This window comes from Remersonia thermophila, chromosome 1 (genome assembly GCF_042764415.1).
Source record: "Remersonia thermophila strain ATCC 22073 chromosome 1, whole genome shotgun sequence".
Lineage (NCBI taxonomy): Eukaryota > Fungi > Ascomycota > Sordariomycetes > Sordariales > Chaetomiaceae > Remersonia > Remersonia thermophila.
In genome coordinates this window covers 2643914-2655130 of record NC_092217.1, presented here as the reverse complement: position 1 = coordinate 2655130, position 11217 = coordinate 2643914, and the positions used below count along the sequence as shown (strand labels likewise).

The window sequence follows — 11217 nt, the reverse complement described above, 5'->3', positions numbered from 1 at the left end:
CCGTTCCTGCAACTAAAACAACCGTTGAGGTGTGAAATGGATCCATTCACCGAGCCCAGACACCTGGTTGCCACCAGGCTGCAGTTCGTTGCCAAACCACTGTTATTCTTGGGCACCTATGTGACAAATATGGGGTTCTTGTGGTCCAGGAAGCCCGAGGGTCCTTCTTGGAAGCTGCCGGTCCGCCTGGTGCCTGGATGATACAGCAAGCTCTGATAGACGGGTGGAGGAGGCATGCCACAAAGTTTGCCCGCCTTTTGCTCCTTGGTACCACCACCAAAGCTCCAGCAGCAGCTATGCTACCGGCGCTGGTCTTGTGTTGCAGCTGCGGTACGACCATCACCTGTGCTGGGTTTCCGTTCTTGGCAATGGCGGGGAAGCTGGATGCATCAAAAGCCATGGAACATGTCCGAAGCCTCACAAAGTAGACGTTTGGCAATGTCTGATGGAGTCACCCCGAGAGGATATGCCGGGCCCGGTACGGAAAGATATCAGGTGACGGATATCCAAAGGGTGCCGGTGGCGGCCCAGATCCGCGATCCGCGCTCGCTCCGCAGGGAGCCGCGATTCGGTCGGTTAGCTTCCGATCCCGTATGGCGCTAATATCATGCCTTGTGGCGTATGCACCGACGTCATGTGCCTGTATACCCGGTGGGTTCATATGGTCGTAAAGGCGCGCTTGCCATGGGATCTCATATCCACACCACGATTTCACACCCTGCGGACACCGCCCAGCTAGGTACTTTGTTTAATTCCGCCACGTCCGCACCGCCTTGTCTTTGCCTCCCGAACCAACCATCTGGCCATCGGCAGCCCAGTCGACAGCGTAGACCTGTAAAACAAGAACATCACACGTCAGCCCCGGAAAAGGTCATGGGACGGGGAATTAGGTAAGCCGTATTCCGTAGAGGGAAGCTCGGATGGGCGGTTATGGTTGGTTACCTCGTCTTCGTGACCAGGGAGGTCCATAGCCAGATTGCCGGTACGCGCGTTCCACACCTTGAGGGTGCAATCTTTGCTGCCGGTGACGAGCAGCCTGCTGTCGGCAGACCACGAGCATTGGTAGACCTGGAGATCACGTTATTAGTCGCGGTGTGGCTAGGGCGGTTGTCCTCGGTTTGTGGACGCTTACCGGTGCGACGTGACCTCGCAGGCTCTTGAGGAACTTGCCGTCCCTGGCGTTCCACAATTTCTGAGGACACGGGTTAGCCGCTGGGGTCTCGAGAGTACATGCCCATGCATGGAGAGGAGAACGTACGGTGGAATTGTCCCAGCCCGCACTGGCAATAAGTGTTCCGTCAGGCGAGAACTGGACGTGGTTCACCTTGTTCTGATGACCCAGCAGTCTCGCGACCGGTTTGGTGCCGTTATTGGCGGGGTCCCACAGGTACATGGTAAAGTCGTCACCTGAGGTTGCGGTTAGGTTGACCCGATTCGAGAAAGCACAGCAACGCATCACAGGAATTGGACATACTTGCTGAGATGAGGCGTTCCGCGACCTTGCCCTGTATCTTGGCCGCCTTCTCAAACCGTTCCTTGGCCTTGGCCCTCTTGCCCTCTTCAGTTTCAGGGATATCGCGTGTGTGGTCGAAATATGCCGTCCGCAAGGCATGGTCGCTCGACAGAGCAATGTGGTTGACCCAATGGCCGTGAGCGGTGAGGTTGTGCACCAAAGTGCCCTTCACGGCGTCCCACACCCGCACCGATTTGTCGTGGGACCCGGTGTAAATCAGGCCGGTGCCTCCCCACCTTACGCAGCTCACGGACCCCTTGTGGCCGCTGAGGACGTGCTCCGTCCGGCCGGTGTTCACAATCCATATCCGGCACGTTCCATCCTTGCTCGCGCTCACGAGACGGGGAGTTCCATCCCTCCATACTTCTTCGATTAGCAAAAAAAGAAACATGTACAAGGACAAAGGTGGCACGTACGGTGATACGGCTCCCAGGCCAGGCCAAGAACCCACTTTGCATGTCCATTGAACGCCTGACCTATGGGTTTTCCTGTCTCGGGGTCCCATATCCTCACTGTCTTGTCCATCGAGCAGGTCGCTAGGCGTGTAGCATCGGGGCTCCAGCTGACACCCAACACCCAGCCGGTATGGCCCTTCAACGTGTGCTTGGGTGTGCCAGAGTCCGTGTCCCAGATACGAGCCGTGTTATCGCCGGAGCCCGTCGCTAGGCGGCTTGAGGATATTGGGGAGAATTGGCAGGTGAGGATGGGTTGGCCATGTCCTGGGATCCGGTGGGCGAGGCGTGAGACAGCGTGGACCTTGAACACTGCCTGAGGTTCAGCGCTGAGCGTGATGGTGGTTCTGCGGTCGGTCTTGGTTAGCGCTGGGCTCGGCGGGGGAGGTGTAGCTGCGTCAGATGCCGTACTCGAAGGGATTGGTCACGCCATGTTTCTGAAGCAGGCCCAGCAGATCGGTAGGATACTGGTCTATTATGGTATCCTTGCCGGGGATGTGGATGCGGAAGCGGTACGGGGTGAAATCCTCTGGATCCTGGGTTTGCACCGTCAGTCGTTGGGGGCAGCCCGGAGCACTGAGGAGATACCCACCCGCCCCAGCAGGGTGTTCAGCAAGGCCGAAACATTCTTCTCGGTGGCGTCGGCAAAGTTGATCTCGACGACGTCGGCCATCTGATTGCCATCGCTGTCGACAAAGTTGGCCTTGAACGACCCGAGGTCGGTGGCGAGCAATGGCGCGACATCTTGCTGCGTCTGGGTTCTCTCAATCTCCTCCCTCTTCTGGCGCTTCGACGGAGGTGGTAGTACTGTCGCCATATTGACTGGTTCTAGGGGTATTTGGGGCGTTGATGACTGTTGCTAGGTTGAGGACGGGGACTCGAGGGTCGATGGAGGGGAAAGCTCGAAGAATTTTGGCGGTGAGGAGCGGCAGAACCTCGGCCCCACTCTTGGCGGAGATCCACCTTTCACCTGCTTCACATGAACTCCCAACCTGCAGAGGAAGACTTCCTATGTAGAGGCTTGAACATACAATCGTCATGTTCACAATCTCGACTGTAAATACTTCTCAAACGGACCCTACTATGACAGACTCTTTTCTCTACTGTCGTTCAATGCAAGACAACTCCCTTCCTGCTCGGCCTCCTTCTCGGCCTCCTTCTCCTCCTTACCACCTGTTGAGACTTCTGCCTCGGTGACGCGGCCGGCTCCTGTCATCGTAGTAGCAGTACTCGCTGCTATCATCTCCGCTCTTCTCATCGTCGCTGTCAGACCTCTCGTACCTTCGGCGCTGAGAGCGTCCCCTGTGCCTCTCGGACCGCTCTGCCTCCGAAATCGTACGGCTTGTTGCCCTGGACGTCGTCCTGGACGACGACGACGACGAGGACGACTTGGGTGATGACACCTTAGACAGAGATGCTGGGTTTTCGTCGTTGTCCTTGCTTTTCTCACTCTTTTCTTTTCTGTCCTTGTCAGTTTTGCTGCTGCAGTTGCCACAGCTGCTGCATCTGGCGGTGGTGGTGGCGCTGCTGCTGCTGCCGGTACTGTTACTGCTGTTATCGGTCTTTTCGGTGCTCTTGCTGCTACTACGACTGCCGCCGTACGTCTCAAGCCGGTCCAGCGGAACGAATTGCTCCGGCCGCGCGCCTACCTGAACGTCCTGCGACCGCCGACGGTCGCGTGGCGTGTACTCAAGGGCGGCCTTGCTCAGTGGCGCTCCCAAGTCTCCGTGCGTCTCCCGCCGGGGCAGGCGGTCATCGTAGCCCCGCGAGTGTGATATCGAGTGCCGCCGGCGGCGCTCGTCTTGCTTCTCCCTGACCTGTTCAAGAGCGCGCGACCGCTGCGACGGCGTGATTGGCGCTCCCTGCTCGAGGATACGTACATGGGCACGGATTCTCCGCAGGGCGTGCACTGAGAGGATGGGTCAGACTCACCACTTCACGTAGAAATGCGGGGGAACAACTCACGGTCCTTCTCGACCTTGGCTACGAGAAACTTCTCATACCACTGCTCATACTCGTGCGCGCTCATCAGACCGTCATAGTACGCTCGACGCAACCGCCGGAACACGTACGGCGCCTCCTCCTCGCATTCCTTGGCATCCTCCTTGCGCTTAATCATACGCCGGAGCTCCCAGCTGGACTTTATCGACGTCACAATGCTGCCGCAGGCGGCTACCGTGGCAAGGGCGGCGGGGATGCCCATTGTCGATGGGTGGACGTGAGGCAGAGCGTCAAGGTAAAACAAGGGAATGGAAAGCCTTCAGTCAGCACGATGAAGAATCGCAACACAATGCCACGCGAAAGAAGTCTGTGGGAGGCGATGCGGGGGGTAAAAGGCACAGCGAGGGCACAGCTCTGGAACTCCTCCAAGGCGGAGAGGTGAGCGACCCGATGTCGAGGCCGCTGCCCAACGTCGCAGGCATGGGCGGACGATGGAGACGACCAAACAAAACGGCCGGGGCTCCAGAGTACGTCGCCCGTTCTACTGTCCGGCTGAACCAGGCCGTATACATGCCATGCCGGTTTCAGGCCGGTGTGGTTCCGTCTTGAAACGCCGCCCAGGTCGCCGGCCCGGGCCCACTCCGGCCGGGCCGTGCCATACCATTCACCCCCACCCCACCCCACCACCTTTGCCGGCCCGGCTTGGCGCTCCGAGAATTTGTCTGGGCCTTTGCTTGGCTCAACGGCAGGGAGAACACTCCAGAATCTTGAACAGTTGTGTGTTAGACAATTGGAGTTCAGGATGGCGATTTCTGGGTATTCATGTGAGGCCTCGTGATATCCAGAATCCAGATCGGTAGTGGACGCTCAACCTGTTGAGGCGTGCTCCTCCCCCCACGATCAGCCAAGGTCAATTGTAGATAACACCTTGAAGTTCCCGAATGCCTAGCCAACCCAAGCCTTGCATGGTGGCGCTTACTGAGTTGCATCTGGAGGTTGGACCGGAAAGGATTTCTGTGCCGCACTCCCATCGTTGAATTTCCCTCCACTCCGCACCAACAGCCTCTTGAACGACGCTGTGCCGCAAACCCCGCTGACTTGACGGCTCTGAAACCTGCCCGCATCCCCAAGATTCTAGGTCCGGACCAGCCCTTGTTTCCACGCAAGGACCCATTTGTCCGTTGCAACCTTCACACCACAAACGTTGAAGCTAGAGTCGACACGAGACATTTGGAAGCAGAGAGGGTCAGAAGGCTGACGCTGGTGTCCTTGGCCGGATCAATTGACCCACCGCTTCGGCCAGCATCACGTACTATATTGCCACCGAGCCAAAAGCTCATCACCTGCTCTCACCACCTTAGGACCAGGTCTCGCCTACTTGACCCTGGTTACCGTCGGCCCCGTAGGCCAACTCAACGCGCCGTCCGCTCCACCTCCTTTTGAAGCAGATTTGCTTCCTAGACCGGAACCGACACCTGCGTCCTGCGGTATATTGGTACAACCATGTCGTCGCGGTATCACGCTTACGAATCCGAACCACGGCCAACATAGTACGTGTCTCAGAAGATTCCTTCGCACTCGCTGATGGAGACAAGCTGACCGCAAGCCTGCAGCACACAACCTCCGCCGCGGGCCTACCGACCCCCGAGGCGGCCAACCAGGGGCGTCATCATCGACGTCCAGCCGGGGCCGCCGCCGCCCGTTCCCTCCCCGCCGCGGTCGCTGACGCCCTCGCCGACGCGCGTCGTCGTTGTGCGCAAGAAGCACAGGCATAGGGACCCCGCGCCGATAGGCTTCCTGCCTTGGCTGTGCGGTGCGATTTGCTGCTGCTGGATGTGTGATGAATGTGCCGAGGAATGTTGTGGGGGTTGCTGTCCGGCCGAGGATAGGTATGATTCGGATTCATCGTAACTGGGTGGGTGGAAATGGTTGATCAACGGAAGATGGATGGGCGAAATTCGGTTATCTGGGACGGTAATGACCATGATCATGACTTTTGACGATATATTAGAGGGGACCGATACCCTATGAACAATATCTTTTGGACATCCACTACACGAGGATTTGGGAGCTTGAACAATGTTGTTGATAGCAGCTAGTTTCACAATTCCTTTTTCATGAAATGACTTCATCATCAGTGTAGCCCTTGTCATGAATCCTGCGATCTGCTGCCTTCAATGCGTGATGGCATTGCCCTGGCCCCCCCCACCACCACCACCAAAAAAAAGACACTTTCAAAGACTTGCCATTCCGCCGTTCCAGTGTTGAGGAACGTTGAGGACCGAAATACAATCCATGTTACAAAACTAAACGACCACGACGATGCACGCACAATATTTGGAAGGACCAGGAATTCATCGTTGATCGAAAAAAGGGGTAATTATTATGTACGTTCACAAGGCATCAAGCCTCCAACAACCACTACCCAGCTCGCCACGGCCAACGGCAACGGCATCTCCGAGCGCTATCACACGCTGGTGCGCATCCCCAAGACTTAGGCCGTAATCTTCTCGGCAACCTTTCCATCGTCGGTGATGATAATCTTATCGACCTGGAGCGAGGCCTTGACAGGGTTGGGCTGGTTGTACACCCACTCGAGCTGCTCCAGGGTGCGGCCCTGGGACTCGACGCCGAACAGGTACCAGCAAATGGCCTCGACAACATCCCAAGCCACAAAGACAAAAATGTACTTGTACTTGATGTTCTCGAGAGCGATGGGGCCGGCGAACAGGTTGATGAAACCCATGGCGTTGACGATGAAGCCGGACAGCGCAAGGCCCTTGGCGCGGGTGGTGGTCTCGAGCGCTTCGGTGGGGATGGCGCCCTGCAGCGGCGTGTAGGTGAAGGAAAAGATGATGTTGAAGAGGAAGTACGACGCGAGCGCGCCCTGGCCGTAGCTGAGATCCATCTCTCCCGTTTCCCTGAGCTGCTTGTCCAGGACGGCCGAGAGGCCCGAGTTAGCCGCCAGGGCGACAGCGCACATAAAGGTACCAATCACGAGCACCTTGCGGCGCGGCATGCGGTCAGTCAGTGTCACGGCAGTCAGGGCGCCGATGGCGGACAGACCCTGGTTGAGGATGTTGTAGCCGAGCTGCTGGGGAACCTCGGTCACGCCCAGGTTGTTGAAGATGGTCGTGTTGAAGTATCCCAGGCCGTTGCCCGAGAACTGACCAAAGATGGAGATCATGAGCACCTGTGCCATGCGCCAGCGGCCGTTGTGGGTGAAGAGGAACGGTCGGTAGTCCCACCAGCGCTTGTCGATGCCGTCGATGCGGATGCCCTCGCGCATTTCCTCAATCTCGAGCTTCACGAGCCGGGAGTTCGGGTCGCCGTTTCCGTGGTACTTGACCAGGAAGGCCAAGGCCTCGTCCTCGCGGTCGTTGGCCATGAGGTAGCGCGGGGATTCCGGGATGAAGAAGACGGACACCATGACAATGGTGCAGGCAAAGGCCTGCAGGATGAGGGGCACCCGCCAGGCATAGTCGTTGCCCATGTAGTTGGTACCGAACGTAACGACGGCGGCGGGGATGGAGCCGCCAAACCAGCCGCAGTTGTAGAAGCCCGTGCAGCGACCGCGCCAGTGGGGCGGAGCGATCTCGACGGCGTAGGCGGGAGCAGCGACCGTCATGATGGCGATGCCGAACCCGAGGATGAAACGACCCACGACGAACTGGGCGTACGTGTTGGACGTCGAGATGACGATCATGCCAAGGATGATGACGCCGCCTCCCGAGAACATGGACTTGCGCCGGCCGAACTTGTCCGAGATGGTGGCAGCAACAGGAGCACCGACCATGGCGCCGCTGGATGTTATCCGTTGTCAATTAGCGGAGGTCCCCAAGGTTGAATGTGACCAGACATCGAACGTACACAGCGTAGAGCGAGAAGATGACCGACTCAGAGGAACCCTTCGTGACGCCAATGGTATTGAGGAACGTCGGCATGGCGATGATGGATGTCATGAGGGAGCCATCATAGCCGTTGGCAACGGCGCTTGGTTCGTCAGTTGGAATTTGATATCAAGTCCGAGATGGCGAGCTTTTCCGTACCAGCAGAAGGCAACAAAGATGGAGACTGAATCCTGTTAGCGTCAAGGCCGATACCTAGTTTACACATTTCGGCACGCGGGCTCACAGTAAAGGTGGATCGATGTCCTGCTCCAAGGGTTGATATTGGCTTCCTGGATGGCGGCATACAGTTCGGCCTATATGTCTTGTTAGATGGCCGACCCTGACGACACTGCCTGGAAGTTTGCTCTAGACGAACATTGTGCACAGCCTTTTCTTTGCCGTGAGGCTTGTGTGCTGCGGTCGCAGTGGCGGTCACCTCCGGGGAGGTCTCGGGCTTCTCATTGCGGTCTGATCCGTGTGACGACATGGTTGCTGTCGTCAGGAGCCGTGCGAGGCAAAAGGAGGATGAGGAGGGTTGTAAGCGGGCCCATAGCAGTCAGCGCCAGGGAGTTGACACTAGATATACTCGTTCAATGGTTCCAGCGTCCACAATAGGTAGCAGGGACATAGTCAACCTTGAATCAGTGAGCTTCCTCGTGAGGCTCAGATGGACCCTGTTTTAGATGCGGACACCCCCCTTCCGCGGTCCCGAACGGGGGGCGTGGAACGTGTAATGCCCGGCCTGCGATTTGATTGCTCAGACATTCTCGGGGGATGCATGGGCGACATGGATTCTCCAGTCAGTGTCACTGGTGTGGCCGGGACGTTGATTCCATCCCACCGGCGATGGCACCATGAGCAGCATTTCGACAGCGTCCAGAGGTCAATGAGCAATGAAAGATGTCCAGAAACGCGAGCCTCGCGCGAGATGACCGGGCCGGGCTTATGCCACCCGGTCTGATGTGCTCCCAGGAAACGCCATCCAAAAGAGAGCAGGGGTCTACTAACTAGATGTACGCAGTACAAGTAGTTACCTTGGACGCAACGGTGAGCCGCGTGCTCGGAACCCCAAATCTGAGGACCGTTGAATCCGGGGAGCTCGGGGCTGCCGAGGCGTGCTCAGGGGCCTGTGCTTAACCTTGCACCACTCCGGATTCTGGACTGCGGCTGTCATTCCAACCAAGGACGCCTTCATCACAAGACTTCAAATGACCCAGCAAAGTCACACTCATGTTTTTCTTTTTTTTTTTTTTTTTTCTTTCTCATCTTCTGCTCCTCCTGCTCTGGAGCGTGGTCCCGACGAGAAGTCCCAAGTTGGACCTGCGTCAGGGGTAACCGGGGTGTCACTGCATCCTCGCGCCGCCTGTTCCCTAGCGCTGCTACTCTCCGTCCACGCTAACCCTCATCGACGCAGGCGCGCCAACCCTTCTACTGCGTAAGCAGTCTGGCCGTTGGTGGTTTGTTCATGAAGGCCCGGAAAATATCGACACCGTTCCGACAACTCAAGATAGCGGACCCGCACTTGGCCCGGGGACATGGATACGAGGGCAGCAATCCGGACCTGCGGGTGTCTCTGCCAAACACTTTGGGGAGTAGGAAAAAAAAAACTCACTCGACAGGGTGTACAGCAAGACAAGACATGCGTTTGGCCTTTTCTCCCCGTTGGTGACGACGGACCATAGGCGTCCGGTTCCGGGTTCCCAGGACGCGAACAGGGGCATCTGTCGGGTCTGTATAACCTGGGGTTGTCACGGCCGTGGACAACCCCGTAACCGGGTCACACCTTATGATGCCGAACGGAGCGGCTCATCTGGCCGTCATCGACGAGACCATGTCAAAAATCAGGACGTGGCAATGTGTGACTCTGAATCGCTGCGAACGTAACGGAGAAGCCTCGGTGCAGCGGGGACGGGAGGACAGCTTGAGCCTGTCGCTCTCGTTGGCAAGCAGTATTTTGTGTGAAACCCGCCTCTTTGATTCATCACCAAGAGCGGCAGGCCGCAGTAGCGAGATTGTGTGGCTGACAAGATCTGGGAATGGCATCAAGTAGGAGACGACACCTTGGACGAGCGAATGCATTCAAGTTGATTGCGTGCATGAATCATGTTATCTCGGCGGAACATGGTCGTCTTCTCTTAGAGCTTTGGGCATCGTCATCCCCTCCCCATGTCTAATAGGCTCTCATGATCACGGAGGCGTATCCCGTGGGCGGAAGCCGTTTGAGGGCTGCGAAATCGCCGCAAGGGTGACCGCCGTGTACCGCTCAGCTTTCCTCTACACTCTTCCACACCGCCGGCCTTTTTTCAAGAAAAGCGCCGATGCCTTCCTGCGCATCCCCGCTCTTCGCATGCAGCGCCATCACTCTACCCGTCCAAGCGAGTGCATCCTCCAGTCCATCACTCCCCTTCCCCTCCTCCTCCTCCGCCTCCCTTCCCGCAATTCCTACCTGCGTCCAAAAGGCCCGCTTCCCCATGGCGTTCTGCTGAGGCGACATGGCCAACAGCCTCTCTACCGTACGCTGCACCTCGCGGTCCAGCGCCCTCACCAGCCCCGCTTCCCCGTCCTCCGCGTCACGCTCCTCCCGCTTCGCCACCCTGACCGCGTCCCCCAGCTCCTCCGCTCCCCAGTCCTCTCCCAAAGCCACCATCCTCCAGGCCCGCGCCGTGCCCACCCTCCGGGCAACCACCGCCGCGGGGCTCGAGCACGGCAGCCCCAGCGTCGCGCCAGGCAGCCGGAACCGGACGCCTTGGTGCGCGATCGGCAGGTCTGCGGCGAGCGCCAGCTGGCACCCCGCGGCGATGGCGTGCCCCGCGATGCGGCCGACGACGAGCTGAGGGCAGCGGCGGAGGAGGGTCATGACCTCGGCGCAGAGGCGGAAGGTTTCGGAGACGACGGCGGGGTTGGAGGCGGAGGCCTCGCGGAGCTCGCGGAGGTCGTGGCCGGAGGAGAAGACGGGGCCGGGGGAGGAGGCGAGAACGAGGACGCGGGGCAGGGAGGAGCGGCGCGGGAGAAGTGCGTGGAGGAGGTGAGCCACGCGTAGTCTTGTTCCTCTTGGTGGTCTGGCGACCGAGGCTGGGTGGCTGATGTGCGGGCGTGGTCTGCACGGGAATTCGGGTGTAGGGAGGACCCGGAAGCGGGGGTGTGCAGACGGGCGTGTGATTGCTCAAGAGAAGCGAGCACAGAGGGCTTGAAAGCCGGGAGGAGGAGCAGGCGACCGGTGGTGGGGGAGGTGTTGGCCTTGATGAGCTGGTCCCGGAGGGAGCGTAGCTCTGACAACGAAAGGGCGTTGCGCCGCGCCGGTGCGTTGAGCAGGATGTATGCCGCCCCACGAGGGAGGGGAGGTAGAGACATGTTTAATGCGTTTCCCTGGTACGTTGCAACCCTTTGAGAAAGGCGTTGGCTAGGATGGCTAGGGAAAGTC

At 58.5% G+C, this 11217-nt stretch overlaps 4 protein-coding genes across 4 annotated transcripts; 1 reads left to right on the top strand and 3 right to left on the bottom strand.

The window, feature by feature from the left end:
* Positions 1-748: 748 nt before the first annotated feature.
* Positions 749-2782, bottom strand: VTJ83DRAFT_756 (uncharacterized protein; the record flags this gene model as incomplete). The annotated part of the gene is made up of 8 exons (XM_071014395.1): positions 749-832; positions 943-1068; positions 1133-1192; positions 1259-1407; positions 1475-1876; positions 1930-2312; positions 2377-2501; positions 2558-2782. The coding sequence occupies 8 exons, from the start codon at positions 2780-2782 to the stop codon at positions 749-751; spliced, it is 1554 nt and encodes a 517-aa protein (XP_070870109.1).
* A 2627-nt stretch (positions 2783-5409) lies between these two features.
* Positions 5410-5817, top strand: VTJ83DRAFT_755 (uncharacterized protein; the record flags this gene model as incomplete). The annotated part of the gene is made up of 2 exons (XM_071014384.1): positions 5410-5456; positions 5520-5817. 2 exons carry the CDS (start codon positions 5410-5412, stop codon positions 5815-5817), a joined length of 345 nt encoding a protein of 114 aa, XP_070870108.1.
* Positions 5818-6400: 583 nt separating this feature from the next.
* On the bottom strand, positions 6401-8283 carry VTJ83DRAFT_754 (uncharacterized protein; the record flags this gene model as incomplete). Its single annotated transcript, XM_071014373.1, has 5 exons — positions 6401-7709; positions 7777-7899; positions 7956-7980; positions 8041-8110; positions 8173-8283. The coding sequence occupies 5 exons, from the start codon at positions 8281-8283 to the stop codon at positions 6401-6403; spliced, it is 1638 nt and encodes a 545-aa protein (XP_070870107.1).
* Positions 8284-10059: 1776 nt separating this feature from the next.
* Positions 10060-11147, bottom strand: VTJ83DRAFT_753 (uncharacterized protein; the record flags this gene model as incomplete). Its single annotated transcript, XM_071014362.1, has 2 exons — positions 10060-10468; positions 10657-11147. The coding sequence occupies 2 exons, from the start codon at positions 11145-11147 to the stop codon at positions 10060-10062; spliced, it is 900 nt and encodes a 299-aa protein (XP_070870106.1).
* Between the last annotated feature and the right edge of the window lie 70 nt (positions 11148-11217).